General features: G+C 29.7%; 1 protein-coding gene across 6 annotated transcripts in view; it reads right to left on the bottom strand.

Moving 5' to 3' along the window:
• The window catches only part of LOC113404238 (disco-interacting protein 2), a 63,132-nt gene extending 42,447 nt beyond the window's left edge, over window positions 1-20,685 (bottom strand). For all 6 annotated transcript variants that reach the window (XM_026645086.2, XM_026645089.2, XM_026645088.2 and 3 more), the window contains exons 1-2: window positions 20,453-20,685; window positions 632-709 (exon numbers count right to left, since the gene is read on the bottom strand). In XM_026645086.2, coding sequence (XP_026500871.1) covers window positions 632-709; window positions 20,453-20,537 — 163 coding nt within the window. In that variant the 5' untranslated portion in view covers window positions 20,538-20,685. The remainder of the gene's footprint in view (window positions 1-631; window positions 710-20,452) is intronic.

The raw sequence follows: 20,685 nt of genomic DNA, 5'->3' as shown, positions 1-20,685 counted from the left end.
GACCTCGTTTATTAATTGTTTAGATTTCCACCGACAGATTTTTTACACCGCGTGAGAGCGAAGGTCGACCTCGTTATTTTAATGATTTCTACTACCGGAGCATTAAAGTTACAACGGCAACGTAACAATAGCAATAATGTTAGCAATCAAACTAATATTATAAAGAAATAAACGTTTTTTTAGACTAATTTAACTAATATTGATGTTAAAATATCCGTTCTGACAAATGACAAGATATAATATGTGTTAAATATAGTTTATGATGGTTCAATGTACGCGTGTTCTAAATTCGAACAATCGGAGAACAGATTCAAGATGGCCTCTTCGTTTGACCCTCGTTGGTGAAATAAGACTTGAGACGCTAAGGTTCCGATAGTTTCGCGAGTGTCCAGCATTCATCGACGGCGACCAATTGACACTTGACCCCGGCAACGCTTCTGTCGCGACCTTGGACTCGTAAGTACTGGAGATATTTCGTTTAACATGTGACGCCATCAATTAAGTATAAGTAACTCGAATTTCGAAGCGAAACCAGTACTCACGGGTCAAGAATAACATACCTATTACGATTAGTTCAGGCAACAGTGTTAGAAGCGTTTATTTGCATCATTAAACATCAATATCACCTTACCTTGGGGCTGATGTTGTGCGACGTACGGTGCAAGAAGTCGTGTGCGTTTCTTTTCATAACCCTTTTGTGTGATGTCACCTGTGAAAGATAACGATACATCAGCTCTTAGGCGATATTGAATATTGTCAATATGATATAACATCAAGCGAAGCGAGTATTATGAAGAATTCTTCAAAATAGATTAACACAAAACTTTCAAATCGTTGTTATTGTGGTAGCTTATTGTTTTGTAAAACTTATTTCAAATATAATATTACACGACAAATGGATAAAAATAAATAAATAATAGTATCCCTTCGTGTATGTAACCAATTCTTTTAATTGCACATAACTTAAAATTTATATTTATTTTAAAGTACGTATGTCGCCACAGTAACAGACTCTTAGCTTAAGACGTAAGTATCAAAAGATTTGAACAATTTACAAACTGGATAATTCTTTAAAAATATAGTGGAGAAATCGCTCGTCAAGTTTACTTTGATTAATCGAAGTATTTGTACATTGCTATCTAGTCGACCATCTAACGAAAACGTACAAAAACGTCATATCCCAACAAATATTTAGATGACATCATATAAAGATGGCAACAACATTATTATTTAAGATATTAAAATTCATTATTCGGTTTTTTAACAACCAGAACCATAAATATGTATATATGATTGTATAACGTAATTTTAACGTTTATATTCATAAGCTGCTAGTAACATCGTGAGGGCACTATGCAGGAATGTTTGTGACAAATCAACTTAGTGACCCCTCAGGCGATAGTTGACGAGCTGAGATATAAGTTACATTTCTTACACTCTGCAGAAATCAAAAGACAAATCTTGTAAATAGAATACAATAAGATAACGTCGATGCGAATAGCAACCGCTTTTATAGTGTTGCATAAATTAGACGAGTGTTCCTTAAATATCGATAGTTGATTTTAAATAAAAAATTATGAAATATAATTAGTACATATTTATACAGACTTTTTATTTGATGATACATACGATGAGAGTTTATCGATAAATGATTCTTTTTCGTACCTAACGTATCTAAAATTAACAGTGGAAAATGAAATAGTATAATGGATATATTTATACCAATTTGTTAACATAGTTAACGTTGTAGATTTATAGTCATTTGCATTCATTCACGAGATTTGCTTTATAACAATCGACACGACTGGACGATTTTTATTAGTTAACAGTTTAGTTTATACAAGTCGCGACTTCGATTAGTCTTAGATGATTCAATAGCATTGAAATATTCAATTCACACTTGTAGTGAGAATTAAAACTATGCTAGTCATACGAATTTAATCATAAAACTAAATAAATAGAGAAATCATAATCTAATTATAGATATATTTTAAATCTTATCAAATATTCTACCGCCAAACAGCAATACTTAGTACATACATAGTATATCATTTCTTTTGCTTCTGTACATGCACCAAATATTGTAGTAGCAATATCCAATTTATCGGGATTTTTTCCAGAAAATACGTCGATGGTACATATATTATTTTTTATAATACAATAGTGAATGAAATATTTGCACACGGTTGATATGAAATATATCAAAATACTATTTATTATCGTTTTTAAATAATATTTTATAGGTCTCCGTTATATTAGAGTTCGAACTGTAGAATCTACTAAGAAATCTTAATAAGAACCACAATAGTCACTCTCTTTGTCAAACAAAATTCCATAATCATATGCAATTAAATCTAATACTTTGTTTCCATAACATTCTGCATGGTTATTATAAAAATTGTATAATGTTGTTGTATCGAATATATTATATCCTAAGAATTCATGTTTTATAAAAATAATATTTAAATCTATTAAATGTAGAGTTAAACATTCAGTAAATATGTTTTTTATTAAACCCAACCAATATCTAATACTAATACTTGCGTTTTATTTTCAATTTAATAAATTTGTGTATTGTGTAAATAAACGCGCTTCAATTAATCAAGATTTCAACTTTATTGCGTTAATATTCTCATTCAATTTAACTATTCATTTTTTAAATCTAGTTTTAGTATTCATTTAATAATGAAGTCATGTTAATAATTTTAAACTTCTTTATCGTTCAATAAACGTAAAAAATTGTCATATAGCTAATAACCTAATAATATATAATAATACTAAATAATAACATGAACCTTTATATCCTATCACAGAAGGACAAACAATGCTTTTACATATTATTGCAATAAACAATTTGAAGAGGTATGTGAGAAGCAAATATTTTGAATGTTAAATTAAGTATAACAACATAGTTTATGTTTATATTTATATAACAAGTTAATTTGTTTAAGTTATATAATAGACAACATTAAAATAGGCTTTAAATATAAAATGTCTTGATATTGTTATTTATTTTTCCTTTAAAGTACGTTATAGAATGAAATAATATTTTTGTATTATACTTACAATTACCTTTCATTTAGCTGGTTGCATCATAGTATAAAATTACGGAATAAAAATACAAAACCGCGACGTTAACACCAGAAAATAAAGTAACTAATAATAATATAAATATTACCTTATATTGTACACACTCAACCACTCTACAATATTAGAATTATTTTAATAAGTACAGAGTGACACTTCTTCCATACTTGTGGTTAATTAGTCACTGTAGCAGAATTATAGATTCAATTAATTGGAACGTTTCCGCAGTACTGCCAACTTTCGAGATTTCAATATACTTATTAATATAAATCAAAGGCAGGCACACATACAATTCAATAATGTTTATCTCACAAGCAACATAAACTTCGAAACATTAAACATGAAACAACAATTAGTTGTATTTTCAATATGTAGACTTGCAACCAAAACAAATATTATTTTACCTATGGTGGAAGTGCAAAAATTGTTTCAAGCTGAATTTAATAATCAAACCAATTTGTTCAAAGATAGTGTCGCAATTGTGACCCATCAGTCGAAATGATATTATACAATGAGATCGAGACAGCCCTTTAAGTCGACCGGTCCATTGAATACGTTATCTGTTGCGGCTGATTTGTGCAATCACGGTAGTGACTGAAGCGTATTTGTACATAATAATTATAATGTAAGTGAATGTCCTACAAGCTGGCTCCGCTATGGGTTTTCGTTAGCCTAACATTCACTTGTTTTGTCCAACGTTCATCGGTACGTTTATTGAAAAATTTTAAAACTATCTTAATTGTTACAAATGAAATTGTTTTTTATTACTGAAGTATTTAAGCTGATAATCCGTTACGAGGAATACAGGCGACATCAATTGCGTGTAGTATTGTTCGTGGCAGTTGACCTGAATTTTAAACTGACTTCCGATTTTATAGCCTCATTATATGCAACTGTTGTCTGTCCGTTTGATTATTTGTTGTTCGTAGTCCAAATAAAAACACATTGGCTTTCCAGGTATTGAAATCGTAATTAAAATATCTAAGAACGTAAAGTCCCCTAGTTTAGTGGTAAATATATTCATCTATCTAATGTATTGAGTATTTTCTAATAAAACACTAATAAAACATTTCTAATGTGGTTACAAAACAATTTTAAATGTTTGACACCCCTGGTTTTTTTTATCAAATATTATCAAATATATAAGTGAATGTAAAAGGTTAGTTTTATAAAGGGTTCTGAATAGACTTGGTGTATAAAAGTGTTATTACACCTTATAAGTCATTAGGATGATTATTGTCACGAAATATTTTTGCGACTGCATCACATTTTATCTTTATTCATAATGACTGTATAGATTCTTCGAAGCCGATCGATAAAAAATATGATAAGATATTAGTTAGAATAAACGAACTACTGATAAATATCAGGAGTCATACAGAAAAAATAACGAAAATCTATTTAACCAAATAATTTCGAAGAAGTTTTTCCGTCATAGATTTATCAGAAAAAACTATTTGTTTTAACATTAATATTTGGTAGTTTTGGAAATGTTGCATTGGTATATTCTCGAAAACGTAAATATGTAAAAATAGTGTCTGTTCCGAAGCGTGCTTGAAATACATTTTTCAAGTACATACACAAGAACAAATATTAGCAGAGCGTTACTAATAAAAATAACATGAATCAGGTAAAATATTAGAAGTGTACACTCACAACTGATTGAAAGCAGCAAATTCTCTTTATATTTGATATTTTTAAATAAAATTGTTCAGGGATTTTTTAATCCAGGATTTGAAAGTAACATTACCCATCTGAGCCTTTTTAGTTTTGCAACACATTTCGATAATTAATATTCATTTGATAATTCATAATACATAGTGGAGTGATATATATTTTTATGCTGAATAAGACAACGCGAGAGACTATTGAAAATATTGAGGAAACATGTCAGCTTGCAACAACCTAATACTTTGAAATACTAATTGCACAGAAGCTTGCTGAACAATAAAATCCAAATCCATTCCAATTTGGCAACATAAAAAAATAAACTAGCAAATCAATCAAATCGTCATTTTACAGAACTATATTAAAATAAAGATACCACCGGTTCGGAGTGTAGATTCTACCGAGAAGAACCGGCAAGAAACTCAGTAGTTATCTTTTCCAACATTTGAAATTCTTCTCAATTGAAAAAAATGCACACAGCAATTTAAAACCGCCTTTTTATTATTTTTAAGTTACATAGAACATAAAACATTATAAAATGTTATATTGCCTTCGTTTTGTACTATTGAAAACAAATTTTAGCCTCCGTAAATAGAACTGCAATTTCAAATTTGTTTAAAAAAATACAAATTTTCTTTCACTATATATACAAAAAAGTTTTAAAATTTATGAAATGTGATAATTTATTTGACATCTTACATGTACTAAATTTTAATGAAACCAGCGAGGGCGTAATGCTCGATAAAGTGTTCTATTAATGCTCGGCTGTAATTACAGTTACCACAAAATATTAAGTGTGGTTTGATAAAATCAATAACTTCCATTAGAGTGTTATTTATGTTTCAATAATAACTTCAACGTATATTATATTATCGAACTGAACAGAACTGCGGAAAGCTTAAAATTAAATCTTAATATTAATTATAGCGATTTCAGTTGCACGCTACAATGAACAAATATGAATATGTTCAAGTTTCTGCTCTTCTCTCATGCACACAATAGGATTTTCTTCAGCTGAAATGATTTACTTTGTTACGGAAGGCAAACTAAGACAATACAAAAGGCAACCCGCCTTTAAGCATTGGCACAGTACGATGCCTTAAAAATGCTTTATATTATCCCCTGATCGTTGGATATAAATTAACACAATAATATATCTCATTAATATTTTTTGAACTAGATAATACTGTATTTAACATTAAGTTACAATATTTAAGAAGCTCATATTTAATTACATTTTACGCTAATCTAAGTTTCTCTGAATATCAAAATATATTTAATTTATGGCGAGTGGGCCTAGCCAAAAGCAGACCACGCCATGTATACATAAACCTATGTTCGAAGTCCCGAAGCAGACACCCTTTCATTATCGACCAGTCGTGAGGTAGGACAAAAGGAAGATCGGTTTGGTGACAATATATAAAAATATTTTAAACCAAAAACGAATGCATCGTTTCATATTTCGACATTCTTACAATGTTTTAAAGTTAATTAAAGTCGAATGTATATTATATTAATAAATCAAACATTGACATACGTATAGGTTTTTTATCTTTTTTACACATTTATTTTTGTTTGTTTATACGTTTTTTAGATTGCTACAAAAATTTACATGTATATATAATTGGGCATCATAATATTTTTCTTTACCAAAATAAATAACAAATGAATTTATCCATTACTTGTTACTTAGCTGTATTGTAATACTGGTAAATTTAATTATTTAAGAAGACATCATGGGGAAACTCGAACTGTACCCGTGCTAAGTGGAGACAGGTAGTTAGTTAATCGTAAAGGGAGGGGAACGAAACTATCGTTCAAAATGTCCTCTACAAGTGTTCAATAAAAAATTAGTCGAATTTCATTCAATAAAATATAACGGACTAATTTATACTAAAATCGATAATTTTCGACTGTATATTAAGATGTGAATATATTTTCTTATTAATCATATTACCAAAGGCGGAATAATGATACTTATCTTTCGAAACGTATTGTGTAAAAACAAATATCTTAATGTCCATCATAAGCTATATTATATACTTTTTATATCATATAGTAAGTCGAAATTACAAAAGGACCAGCTGATATTAAGTGGTTTCCACTACCCATAGATTTTGTACTGTAAGAAATGTTAATCATTCCTCATATTCTGTTTTCAGTATAATATATGGTGAGAGGATGGTACCTACCCAGCCGGGCTTGGAAAAATCCCTACTACCATAAAAGGATGTTAAGTAACAAATTACTACCTACTGTTAATTTTCGTTCTGCTACCTTAAATGACCACCTATTGTCTATATTCCTAGTCTAGTGTTCTATGGACACATTTCATCGGTACAGTTAATAATATGTATATTTATATTACCAAGCAATGTTACGGTTAGAATGCTTGTTATAGCCAAACCTAATTGGGTATTAAACCATTGACGTAATAGCGTAGGGGTCTGAATCGGAAGATATAATAAGGAACATGTAATTTATGTTGTATACATATCTAGTGATGCATCTATTTAATTGAATATTATACTAACGGTTGTATGAAGTATGTATCCTAGAATCCGTGTCACATATTAGTTCGGGTTTTGCACGTACCTTTATAGATTTCCAATCCAATGGAACCCTTTAAAAATATGTTTTAAGGATTATCCTTTAAATATTTCCAAAGAAGAGAAACAACTCTTTCATCATTCTTGATTATGACATATAAGTACTTGTGTAAAAATCTATACGCCATTTGAAAGAGATATCTACTGTACTAATTTCCTATATGGGTAGATTGCATATGCTTACAACTATTTTAATAACTGACCTGTATCGTATGTTCCTGAAGTTAACAACTATTTTGATTTCCCATCCCTACACGAAGCTTAATGCGTCGTTTTAACTTATTCAATCAGGAATTGTCAGTTGTTTATCGCTAAGCGTTTTTTCATAAGTTGAAAACAATACGCTTCCATTTTTTTTACAAGGAAAGTTGAAAATTAATAGCATTATAAAATTCAGAGTAAATTATAACGCTAAAACTTGTTGCAAATAATCAACGTTCTATTCAAACATAGTGTCATTAATACGAACATATTCGCTATAATTTTAATATCAACTTAATTTAATGTTATGTTAGATGTCCTAATATTTAATGTTTATAATAATATAAATAAAGAATAAAACTTTAACACCTATTAGCGGATCTCAAGAAATTTTCTTTGAAAATAAGTTGTTCAGAAAATAAACATGAGTAGTTAAACTATTCAATCCGATCCATCCAATTATAAATTTAATCCTAGCCTTATAGAGTCTTAAGATCGTTAACAGATTTTTTTTTATTCAATTGTAAATGCAATCCGTTCAAAGTAATTATTCAATCAAACAATGCTGCTGCAGAAAAGAAATGTAACTATATAAAAGGCACGGAAATCTTTTTTCATTTTTCCTGAATAAATTCCAATTCGCAATACAACAAGGGAAATGAAAGAGTTCGATTCAATGTGCAATAGATGAGTAAATGAAAGATTTTTAAAGTGATTGAACATGTTTGCAGACTCTTTGGTTGTAAGCGAATGTTTTGATATGAATTATTTTCCTGACTAAGGGGCAAAACAAAGTTAATACACTGAAAAGTACACATTCCTACTTTGACCTACTTTTAAAAGAGATATCTATGTATTTTATTGCATAAAAGTTATTTTATTTATCGATGGCGAGTTTGTTCGCTTTTCGAAATTGTTTCGGAGAACAAAGTTAACATCTAGGAATTACTTTTATGTTTATAGCAAATTTTCTTTTGATCGGAAATATGAGCGGTATTCTAACTGAAAACATTAAGAAAAACAATTACGAGAAAAGTGTTTAATCCATAAGATTATTCGAATTCCTAGTTCCTTAAAGCGTACATTAATTTCCCTATTCTCTACTAACTACTAAGAATAAATTACTTTCTCTGTTAAACAGCTGCTGTTTAAGTTAAGCGTGTTGGTGTCCGTTAACTATTTCGCACGTGCTTGTTAATCGCGCTACTTAAAGCTGCTTATATATATTGAACAGAGCTATGAAAGTTTAAATTAGATTTGTCCGTAGTGAGTTGTTGAAGCAAACGCAGAACAAGTTTTGACTACGGCCGAGTTTCTCTGACTGTTGGATACACAATGAACATAATATTCAATTATTAATAATTAACAACTTGTTCAACTGTTCGAGATATATTCCGTATATATGCTGCAAGTTTGAGTAATTTATTTGTAATAATGTTTGTAAAATTTTGAACAGCAATACGACTCAATTTTGACCATTTCAAGGGCTCATTCATTTATTACGTAAGACGATTTAGGGGGGAGGGGTATCGACCATGTCTTATGTTTTCTTACAAGGGGGTGGAAAGGAGTCTCGATAGTTCTTACGCAAGATAAAAAAAAAATGCGCAAAGTTAAAATTATTTGAAAAAGGTTCGATTATCGAGGTTCGCGCGGATGCGTATAAAACGATATTTCCATTTCCATGGCAACAGGCGAGCCAAAATATAAAGATTATTAGTACCTACCTTTGAAACATAAACATTAAAATAAACCAAACATGTATTCATTTTTTCCTTTAGATTCTTATGTAATAAATATTAAACAGGGGCGAGGTGGCCGGCCTATTCTTATTTATTCTTATAATAGGTTGGGAGGGGGTCAACAACAACGAAAATAGTCTTACGTAATAAATGAATGGCCCCCAATGGCTAGTCTAATAAGATTAATACTTATATGTATCGATCTTTTTGATAGTTATTAATATGTCACGTTTGTAGCAACTGCGATAGTAACAGTTGCAACATAAGGGTAGAGAAACGGATATGACGAAATTATAAGAGTTCCTTGTTCGAATGCGAAACCGCAAAATAATAAAACTTATCATAAAACCGTAGCCCGCGCACAAAAATAATACAATACCTTAAAACTAAACACAAAATACATATCAGACGAATATTATGAACGCAAAAGAAACTCAATGTCTTTTTAGTAACCACGGCTAAACCACTGAGCCGAGCGTAATTAAATTTGACTTAGAGGTAGCATGGAAATACAAATTTGAGGTTGATAGATCATCGGGAAACCTTACACGAATTATCCGCAGGGTATTTTGTTTAATAAATATAAAAATATCGTTCTCGGACGTCATATTACATAACAAAAACGAATCGAATAAACAACAAAAGGCTTTTGACTCCGCATGTGACACGTCCCGCTTACATTCAGTAAAATTCAATTTCAAACAAATGTCACGACAAAAGTGATAAACACAAAGCTCAGAGCATACCTTTATTAGAATTCCACACATTTCTCCACTTTTCCGTTCATATTCGTTCTATTTTTAAGCATATTATTTATCCTCGTAAATTTACTTTCATTTCAAATTCTTTACTTCCTTTACACATCCTATAAAGTCTGTCAGAGACAGAAGTCGTTAAAAATTAATAAATATGTATGTATGTAGACATTGAGACCAATTTTCACTATTGAGGGTGTTCGCGAAATGTAGCTAAATTTATATTTATTGAAGAAGAGAAAAATCACAGAGCTATTCGATTTCGACCCATACATTTTTATCATATTTCTGAACATAAAATAACCATAGTACGTCGATTGAAATGCATTCAAATTAATAAAACCAATTTGTAATTGTTATAAACAATATGTGATGTTTCGGTGTAATGAACACTGTACTTGCTGCCTGCTGACTTAATTAATCAAGTGTTCATAATTGCAATTACGCGTCGGATGAAATGGTTCGGAGTCGATATCATAATCTATTACACAGGCATATTTAAGAAAGACGCAAACTGAAACCTTATGAATTAAAAAATATAAACTCCCAGCATTAATACCTATTGCAACATAAAAATGGGAACTCCCTTTAATTAACTAATAATAACAAAATTATAAAGAGCTATGAATTGTTTATGTATTTGTTGTTTCCGGTTTTACCCAAAAAAATCTAATCAGATTGTTATGGATCTTCTATTTTAGGTTTAGGATGGACAATTAGAGCAAACACACTATTCGGCCGTCCGTCGATTTATTTTAAATATAGTTCAATATGTCAAAGGAGTTTGAAATAAACTCTAGTCCCTTAGAATACCACTATGTTTGAAAAATTTGCAATCCTGTAATTAGTTTACTTAAATTATCTTAAAGTATCATTGCTTATCAAAATATAAACAACACAACATCATTATGATAAATATTGCTAATGACAATCATACCTATAGTATTAGAAATATTACGAGATATTTAAATAAAAGCGTGAAAAATGGGGACCCGTGTTGTACGATGCATTAGTACAGTACGGGTGGCTAGTTCGATTGGGGAACGTGTATATGTCATCGTTTAAAAAATGGTCTGGTTTTATCTCTATTTTAACCGCGTGAAATCGAAACAGATAGTAAAACTAATAAAATAAAATCGCTATGATATTAATACGTGTCAGTCATTTCTGATATTTTAATGCGCCTAAATTAAGCAATCATCATGTATTTCAGAAATGATTAAAAGTTTTTTGGGCAAATAGAACTTCTATGAGAATTTAAATGTTAAAAGTGCGCTTTGTTTTATCGAGGAATATTACTTATTTAATATTAATCTATATGATAAGTACGTGTAATAAACTATATCAATCACTTCACGTTGCTTAAGCCCAACAGTGTCAAACAAACCAGACCGCATCCCTACTTAGTAAAATCCTCTACGCAGACAAGTGCAATAAGTTAGGATTACTTTATTATTCATTTCAATAAATGTAAAGATTAAAATGTTTTAATTTCCTAATATAACATTGAAAAAGAAAAACATTTTAATCTTATTTAAATATTATTGTCATCTCATATTGAAAAATTTTACACAGAATGATACGAGGGCCGGTCCGTATAATTCCTGTATCGGGATGTTTTATTAACGACAATGATGCATAAATTGTCTCAGCAGCTAAAGTAACTCTTCGAGGCTACAATTAACAAAAAATGTTAAATGATCGCATTATTATTCCAGATAACGCGAGAAATCGAGGATCAAATAAAAATATATCAATATAATTTTAAAAACCGTCTACGAGGAGACTTTTTTTGCTTATAAAGATCCTGGTCATTCATTATACAGTGTCCAAAAGTGATCAAGTGAATATAAATACGGTACAGAAAACTTTTTAGTTGACTCTGGGACCTGGATCTGTCTTGTTAGTGCACAAACTTTGGAATATGTGAAATTTTTAAAAAACTTGTTATTGGAAGATATGGAGTCTAAATGTTATCAAAAGCTACTAAGCTTTGCGTACCATTCACTCCATACGACTATAACCTTAGAATAGGAATTTTCATTGGATTGTTAGCTAAGATGAAATATGAATCAAGATTACCTTCCTTCATACCTACAACGAGACATTTGTTATTAAAAGAAAAATAATTTCATAATCGAATAACATAGAAACGTTACAGGGTTTATTTATACAAACCCTTTTACATTTTAATGTATAAATATAATTCAATAAAAAAATGTTACTATTTTGGTGAAAACATTGCATTTATGATAATTTCTTAAACAAAATCTAATATTTAATTAACGATAATAATTTTGCTTATAGCATTATGCTTATAAAGTAATTCCGTATTTATCTATTCGTAATGTCAACATAATCGAAAACCGGTTGATATAAGTTACTATTTATTAACAGCGTGCATATTGATAGCCACTATCGTAGTTACGATATGAGAACGAATTATAAAATGCTAATGTTTTTTTTATGCAGGACGCATACGCGACGTGCACGTGGTTGCTGTAAGTACCACATTGGCGTTGCATAGATGTCAGACCAATTCAACTTATCCGTGTCCATTCATCAGCAAGTGAATTCTGATGAGTATATCGTACGTGGAAACATTTCAAATGTAACCGAGCTATGAAAAATTGTATGATACTAGATTAACAGTGATTAATTATAATTTTACATTCCTTTGCATTGTTATTAGTATGAGTCAATTTTAAGCAAGTTTTGGAAGTTATTTTGTTTATTCGGTTGGATGATTATCGTGTCTAAAATTTTTGATTATTATTAATATATATTAAATATTTCACATAGCGACAAAATATGAAATAATTTCTAAAAAATATATAAGAAGTATTTATTTTTACTATTAAAAAGATATTATATTTTATTTGTTACTCGCTGGCAAATAGCAAAAACTAAATCTCCGTAAGGAAAAAGATCATATTAATTATATGTGACGTGATTAGTTCCTCCATGTAATATATACTAACATCACAGATGCAAGTTTAATTCTGTCCTTCAATAAAGCATTACAGAGTTTTATTACGTAGAAACAGTAAATGTGTAATGGAGATCGATAAATACTTCTGTTTTTATCCCAAGATGGAAGAGAAACGGTACGGTAAAAAATAAGGATCAAAAATCTTTTTCAATTTTTATTAATATTCAATACATAATAATCTTCAATAAAGTTTTATACCATTTTTAGGCGTTTATTTTTTTATTAAAAAAAATCATATGGCTGACCAACCAATAGCTTTAGGCCAATTTTTAATCTGTATCAATAACGACGATATTATTGCCACGCCTTTAGTCACATACAATCTACTTCATAAAATTACAAAGAAAAACACCGACTGACAACGCATTGTTTATAACGATGGGTCTAATGGAATGAAATTATGCACAGGTATTCCTTATACAACATAAATGAGCACTAAAAGAGGACTTTTAAAAATTCACTTCATCTGGTCATTTAATTGGGAGATGAAAGTTTGTATGCAGATTCGTTTCTGATTTTTGAAATATGGAATTCGGTAATTTTGCTTCTGTTTTTAAGTCTGTTAAAGCGTTTCGGAGAAATTATCAACCAAGAAGGGAACATGTCTCGACTGTTCGTTGCAATAGTCTTCCCGTTCTTGTAAACGGAAAGTAACTAATCATTTTTTGCCTAACTCAAATTATTTACGGCACGAAGCTGTCTATTTAAAAATAACAGCTTCGTACCCATTAAAAACACAAGGAATTGCAGTTATTTTCAGATATTAACAGTTGGCTATTAATTTAAGTAGTTTCTGAAATTTCTAATTTTAGGTAATAGTGCAGTGGCTCCCAAAATAAAGATTACATAAGAGAAAAATAAACAGACACGAATTGCTACAGTAACGACCTAAAATAAGAAATTATAGAAAAAGAACGTAGGAAATACCAGCTGAAGAATGAAAAAAAGATCAAGAATAATTATATATAATTATTATTAGTATCAGAAGTTTATAAAAAAAAAAGCTTTGAAATAAATGTCAAGTATCTGTCTGTATGGCACAACTAATAGCCATAAAAGGATAATACCAATAATAGTGCGGTTTTAAAATCAGAGACAAATAATTATATTATAAGAGAATACTGCTACCGGTGGCAATTCTTTGTGCATGTTCGCCTACAGATGGGATACTACTTTCTAAAACTAAACATCGATAAATTAAATTACTGTGTTCCTGTGTCAAAGTAATTAAAAGCGCCATGTTAACGGTTAAATTGTTTGCCAAAATTTACGTGTTTATTAATTTTTTTTTAGAATACAGATTTTCTTGCCGTTTTTTTTCAGACTAAGCGATTAAAATGTTTGAGGGAATTTCTGATTGACTGCTTGTTTCTCAGATATGTTTAAAAGTATACCATAGTGTTTGTCAAACAAAATCTCAGTGTTTCTTTTGAGTCATAAATTAGGGAGCCCGTTTTAAAATGCTCAAAGTCAACTGATTTGCCTCTAATTTGCATGGTGGATGACAGTTGATGATGCGATAGGCGACCTATATAAATAAATAAGTAAATCTGACTTCACTCGTTATTGTAAAACCGCCAATTGAAAACAAAAGACAAATAGTGAATTATAGACAGTTACGCATTATCATTAGACAAAAGTAAAAGAAATACAGCAATAAAAAAAACTTGCAGATTTGTTGAAACTTAAAAATTACCGAGAAGAATGTCAAAAAAAAATAATGTGCTATTGTTTGATGAAAGTTGGTTTTTGACAAAAAAAAAGTCCAAATAAATTGATCGTTAACACTACAAAGGCACATTAAAATCTTAGATCCACTGGTTGGCGGCGCAATATATGGAGTAGTAGCCACTTACGATCACAGAACAAATTAAATAAATAATGATATTAGAAGTTTAAAGCGTGCATATTTACTTGGGGGAATACATTTTCTAATTAGCAGAGAATGATCTCATATAGTATACGACTATTCTTCATAAACCCATACAAAATTAGGAATGTGTATTAACTATTAAACTTAACGATAGGCACACACAACAATGTATTTATAAAAGAATCCCATGCTCTCGGTGGTATCGCTTTGTGTAAGCCTGTCTGGGTAGGTACCGCCTACGCATTAATTATACTACCGCTAAACACCAATACTTAGTACTGTTGTGTTCAGATTTGAAGAGTGAACCAGTTTAATTACGGGCACAAGGAACATAACTTCTTAGTTTCCAAGGTTTGGGTTATAAAAAATGGTTAGTGTTTTTTTCAATGTCGATAGGTGGTGCTTACCAGTTCCATCAGGTGACCCATTTGCAGAACCGCCTACGTATTACAAATTAATAAAAAAATAAGATCACAGGTATATATACAACAAATTAAAATTTAGTTTCTGGAATATGGGCGTTTTATTTCAAACAGACCGACACCGCGTTCCCTGGTGTCAGTTTTTGCATTCAGTAGCACTTATATAATGCAAATTCACATAATACGTGAGGTGCATTTAACTAAATTAATAAATTAGAATCGCACGGCGAGATGCTATATAGAAAAGATAAGATAAAAATAATGTCTGTTTTTTAAACGAAGGTCTTGATAGTTAGAATTTGTGCGAGCACCACTCAGTTTTGATGTGTTCAATTCGCGTTTTAATTAATCGTGTGTTCAATGGTTAAGTAAAACAGACAAGTGCAGGAACCTACATAAAATGTCAGATTAAATTCTACCAACGTTACTAATTCGTAGTGGTGCAGCGTTGTGGAATAAGCTCAAAACGAGACATTCAGAGGAGAGGACGCCTTTGCTTGCCGTTATTATACAAAGAAAATCAGCCGGGTATCAAGATCACTCGACGATAAGTTACAAGCTAAGCACTGCTTATGTTAGATATATTAATCATTAAATACGGTGTGATCTAAATCCAATCAATATGACATGTTAATTTGTATTTAGTTCCACTGGCTTACTCACCCTTAAAACAGGAACACATCAATTCTAATAATTGTTGTTTGGCCGTAGAATAATTGATAAGTGGAGAGAGATAGACCTGCACAAAGTCCTAAGAAGTACAAGAGTTGTGTCATAAACTTCTGATAAGATAGCTCTTATTTCCTTACTCACTGATATATGATTATTTTGAATTCTAGTATTGAAAAAAATAATAGTGTTAATGACATTAATAAATCACAGTAATTATTTTTATCAAATAATATAAATATTATATTATATTATAATAATATTATATAAGAATAATATACATTTGCTATGTTGGAAAAATTGCAACAAATCAAAGCGAAGGTTTTGATGAAATTAAAAAAAAATACAATATCAAATACGCTAAAATATATATTAAGGCACATTCGACGTATACACCACCTCGAACCTCAACATTTCAAACAAACAATACTTAAAAATTATTTTTCAAAACTCATTTCTTATAAAATAGCCTCGATCGGTAAAATATATGCCTTTAAGGCGCGTAAAGCGCATTAATATTGTGGGTAATAATTATTGATTGCTAACGTATACGCTAACATAATGAACAAAGTATGTACGTCAGTAGTTACATGAACAATACATGAATAAAATCGATTTAATACAAGGATAATATATATTTAAACTATCCTAAATATTCTTCGTGTACGATCTGTTTCGTTCCGCTCGGTTCGGGTTCCTATATACTTTGTTTATGGAATCAGTCTTTGACTATGTTCTGGGAACATTTTATTTCGCGGGAAACGTTTTTTGTCTGTATTTCAGCCCACACAGTGCAGACTGTCAACGTGGGAGTTTCATTTAACTCTTAGCGATGCGTGCGCAGCCATACAATGGTATTGCTGATTATGTCCATAATTAATGACATTTTAATTCGTACCCTACAAGTACCAACCTTATGTAATCTCCTAAGTATATAATTATGTATTAAATAGTAAATATAAAATAAATTTTGTTGTCTTTTGCATTGGATTGCTATTATTTATATTGTATTTGCTAGTGACACTACATGGAGTGTTTTGGCATAGTCCGATGAATACACAAATTGTACCGCGGGGGTATCGGATGACAGTAAGATCTAGAGGCGTTACGACATTATCTGTTTTCTTTTAAAAGCTTGAAAACGAAACAAAGGCTGAACTGATTGACTCAATGCTTACAATAAAGTTGGATATATAATTGTTTTTTTTTATAGTTGTATAATTTTAGTGGAACAAATAAATGTTATTTGAACGATAGAAATAATTAATTTAAATAGTTTCCTTTAACTTTTTCACTTTAGTCTAAACATTTATTACAATGAATTACTTGGAAACGCAGTTGGGGCACAGTTCTACCAGTATTAGTCACCACGTCACGACGTCAAACAAGTTTGTGTTGATACGTCATACCTAATATATAAAAGGGCCTAAACGCCTCACAGAATATTATTGCGCCAAAACAACCTAGCTGACGAATGAAAAAGTTATGCGTACGGTTCACTGAACGTACGTCAAGGACTTGATAGTGTGGTGGTTTGCAATGGGTCATGTACCACTACACTGTGCATGGTAACTTATTTACAAATATAGATACGAAGTTCAACGAAGTTTTAAGTTCAATCCAGCTATTTGTTTAGCGAAAATACTTTCTGTATTTTCTCTCTCATTCTCAGTCTAAGTTATAGTTATAATTTAAACTTTATAACTTTAGCAACTAGGATGGTATTTGCTTAATTAAAATAAATAGCGTCGCATTACCAATATAAATTAATATTTATATAGCATAGATGTAATCTAAAACACAATTTTTGTTAAAAAAAAACTTGTCATTGGCGTTTTTTGTGTGTCCATGGTCAAGTGTTATTCACAGTGTATTTTTATCCAAAAAAACGTTTCTGATATTCTTATAATTGTATAGTTAATGGTGATAAGTATATTGTATTTCAAGGTATTTCTAAAACACTGATGAGTCCACTGAGAGAATACAAATTAACTAGTTAAAACATTTTCTACATAAGGTAAAACATCGTTTCTCGAATTTCGCTAAGCTTATTGTTGCATTGTTTCGGGAAAGACATATTTATAGATAATTTTTAAGGTCTCTCTAATTTGTGTATTTAGAAACAAATCGTTAGAACCGTTTTCGAGATACACGAAATTAAAATGTATCTAAATATTTATACAAGAATTACTCATTAAATATTATAGGATACTTAAGACACTGTTATATGAAGATGTGGTAGTCTTCGAGTAATTGTTATGATAGTGTAGGTAAAAAATAAATGAAAATAATTACACCCATTACTTGTAATAATTTACCGTAAAAGTATGTTCTTTATTAAGAAAAGTTTTTCTAAAGAATACATGTAAATACTTTTAATAAAATTTTCTTTACATAGTTGCATTTTAGATTATAATTTTTTCATTTGCTGCTCAGCTTCGTTATTTCGGCTGATATTGATATATCAAAATCAAATTGAAATATTATCATTAGTTATATTTTTTTATATGATTAAAATATTGTAAACAGTCCAGACATCATTAAATTTTAGTTCTATTATTTTAAAATGAATAAATTTCTAGGTATTGTCATGCTTTATATTTAAATGCACCATCACCAGATTAATGAAAATTCAGAGTAAAATTTTATTAAAAAAACGTAATATCTTTTTTTAATTTATTGAAGTACAAAAAAATACAAAATAAACATTTGAAAATTTTAAAAATAATATTCGCTTTGCTGATCTCTGCTAGCATTTCGTTTTTAATAGAAAATTCGCTTTGCATACTTATACAGCAGTATAAATGTATTTGTTTCTATGATATGACAAGAGAACTCTCTGGCTCTGTATGAGTCTCACTTTGACAATTGATAGACATTTTTAAAGAAGTATATATATAATTCAATGCAAAATTTTAAACCAAAGACACAATTTATTTAACTGCTTACCCAAGCCCAATTAGTAATCACTTAGCCTTTATATATCGCATTGCACACCCTATGTTTTTTTTATAACATCATTTAATATTTGTAATATTAATATCTTGATCATCTATCATCTTACAATAAATTTAAGCTTTTGTTATCTTATCAGGTTTTTTTACTTTTATAGACTACACTGAGTAATCGTTATTTTTAGTCTTTCTTTTATTGACAAATATATATTGTATGTATAAATAGTCTTTTATAATTTAAAATCAAATAACTTGATTATAAGGCAATATTTCTTCAATAACAACTATCTAATTGTTTTTGTGAATCTCCATAAACAAATAAACAATAAATTATATTCTTGTAATATAATTATGTTAAATACCAGTTTGTTCATCACTACTGTAATTAATATGAGTGAACAACAAAGGCAGCCTCATCATTGCTAATGTAAAATTGGTTATCATTTAAAAGCTTCTAGGCTTTACTCAAATAACATGAAAAACAGTAATAATAGATTTGAATTGAACAATATTGTATTAAATATATTATCATATTGAGTAAGTTGAAAATGAAAGACAATACTATATAATAACAAGCTACAAAGAGACTTACAATCAATTTATACTTAAAGAGTTGTTTTATTTTAAACATTCTGAATTTAATATATTTGCATTAAATAAGTTTTATTCATTTCATTTATAAGACAACATAAGTAACTGTAATAAGTCAAATTACCTTTATTAAGTAATATATTTATAACAATTTTCATCTAGTTAATTTGATGTTAAGTACATAAAAAATCATATACATGGGTCCATTAAATTATATTTAAACAAGAACAGTAAATTTAAATAACAGCAAAATTATATTAAAATAACTAATTTGATATTGAATAGAATTTTGCCATAATATATTTTTTTTATTAATTTCATGAAAATGGAGTTGGTGGTTTTATTTTATTAACAACATCAATTAATTAGATAATTAAAACAAATAAATAATCATAATTTGAATTTCTATAAGCAAGGATCAGAGACACAAAAGAAAAATAAAGATATATACATCATTAGCACAAGTACGGATTCTATGTGGAAGTCGTGTGCACACAAGCGTCAAACAAAGTTGTACTTTGCAATTACGAAGTTGCTTCGGTGTTGAGCGTCTTATTGAATAAAAAAACATTACAGACGAGAGTAATGCATTCCTTGTGAGATCATGTGTGACAAAGCGTGAAATAATTAAATGTTATTAACTTCAATGTGAGCAATACCCAGAATACGGTTCGGCATCTTTGGGCTCTCAATATTTATCCGAAAATATTATATCAGCTGTCAATGATTACGTCAGTTAAAAGTAGAGCTGAGTTCGCGTAGGTTTAAACATAAAAAATGTTTAAATTTAATGCAACTTTTTTTTTAAACTAAAGTTTAAGTTAGACCCACAACAACTCAAAATTAACAAATTATCGATCTGAGATTCGCAGACTTGCTACACTCTTACCTTCCGATAACTCCAAGTCCAACTCTGCTAACTTATCTCTTATCTCGTCCGGCAACTTTGATATATCAACACTTAAGTCAGCCATAGTGAAAAAGCACTTTTTCACATAAAACAAATAAAGTTAACGACAAAAGTCTAAGACACCATCGTGACATCTGGCCATCTTGAATTTTGAATATTCTCTGTCCAGCACCAGCAAAACTACTAAACTGAGTCAGATGTGACAAAGAATA

The sequence above is a fragment of the Vanessa tameamea genome, chromosome Z, assembly GCF_037043105.1.
Source record: "Vanessa tameamea isolate UH-Manoa-2023 chromosome Z, ilVanTame1 primary haplotype, whole genome shotgun sequence".
NCBI lineage: Eukaryota > Metazoa > Arthropoda > Insecta > Lepidoptera > Nymphalidae > Vanessa > Vanessa tameamea.
Note: the sequence above shows the minus strand (reverse complement) of the source record. Positions and strands in the feature narration are given on the sequence as shown.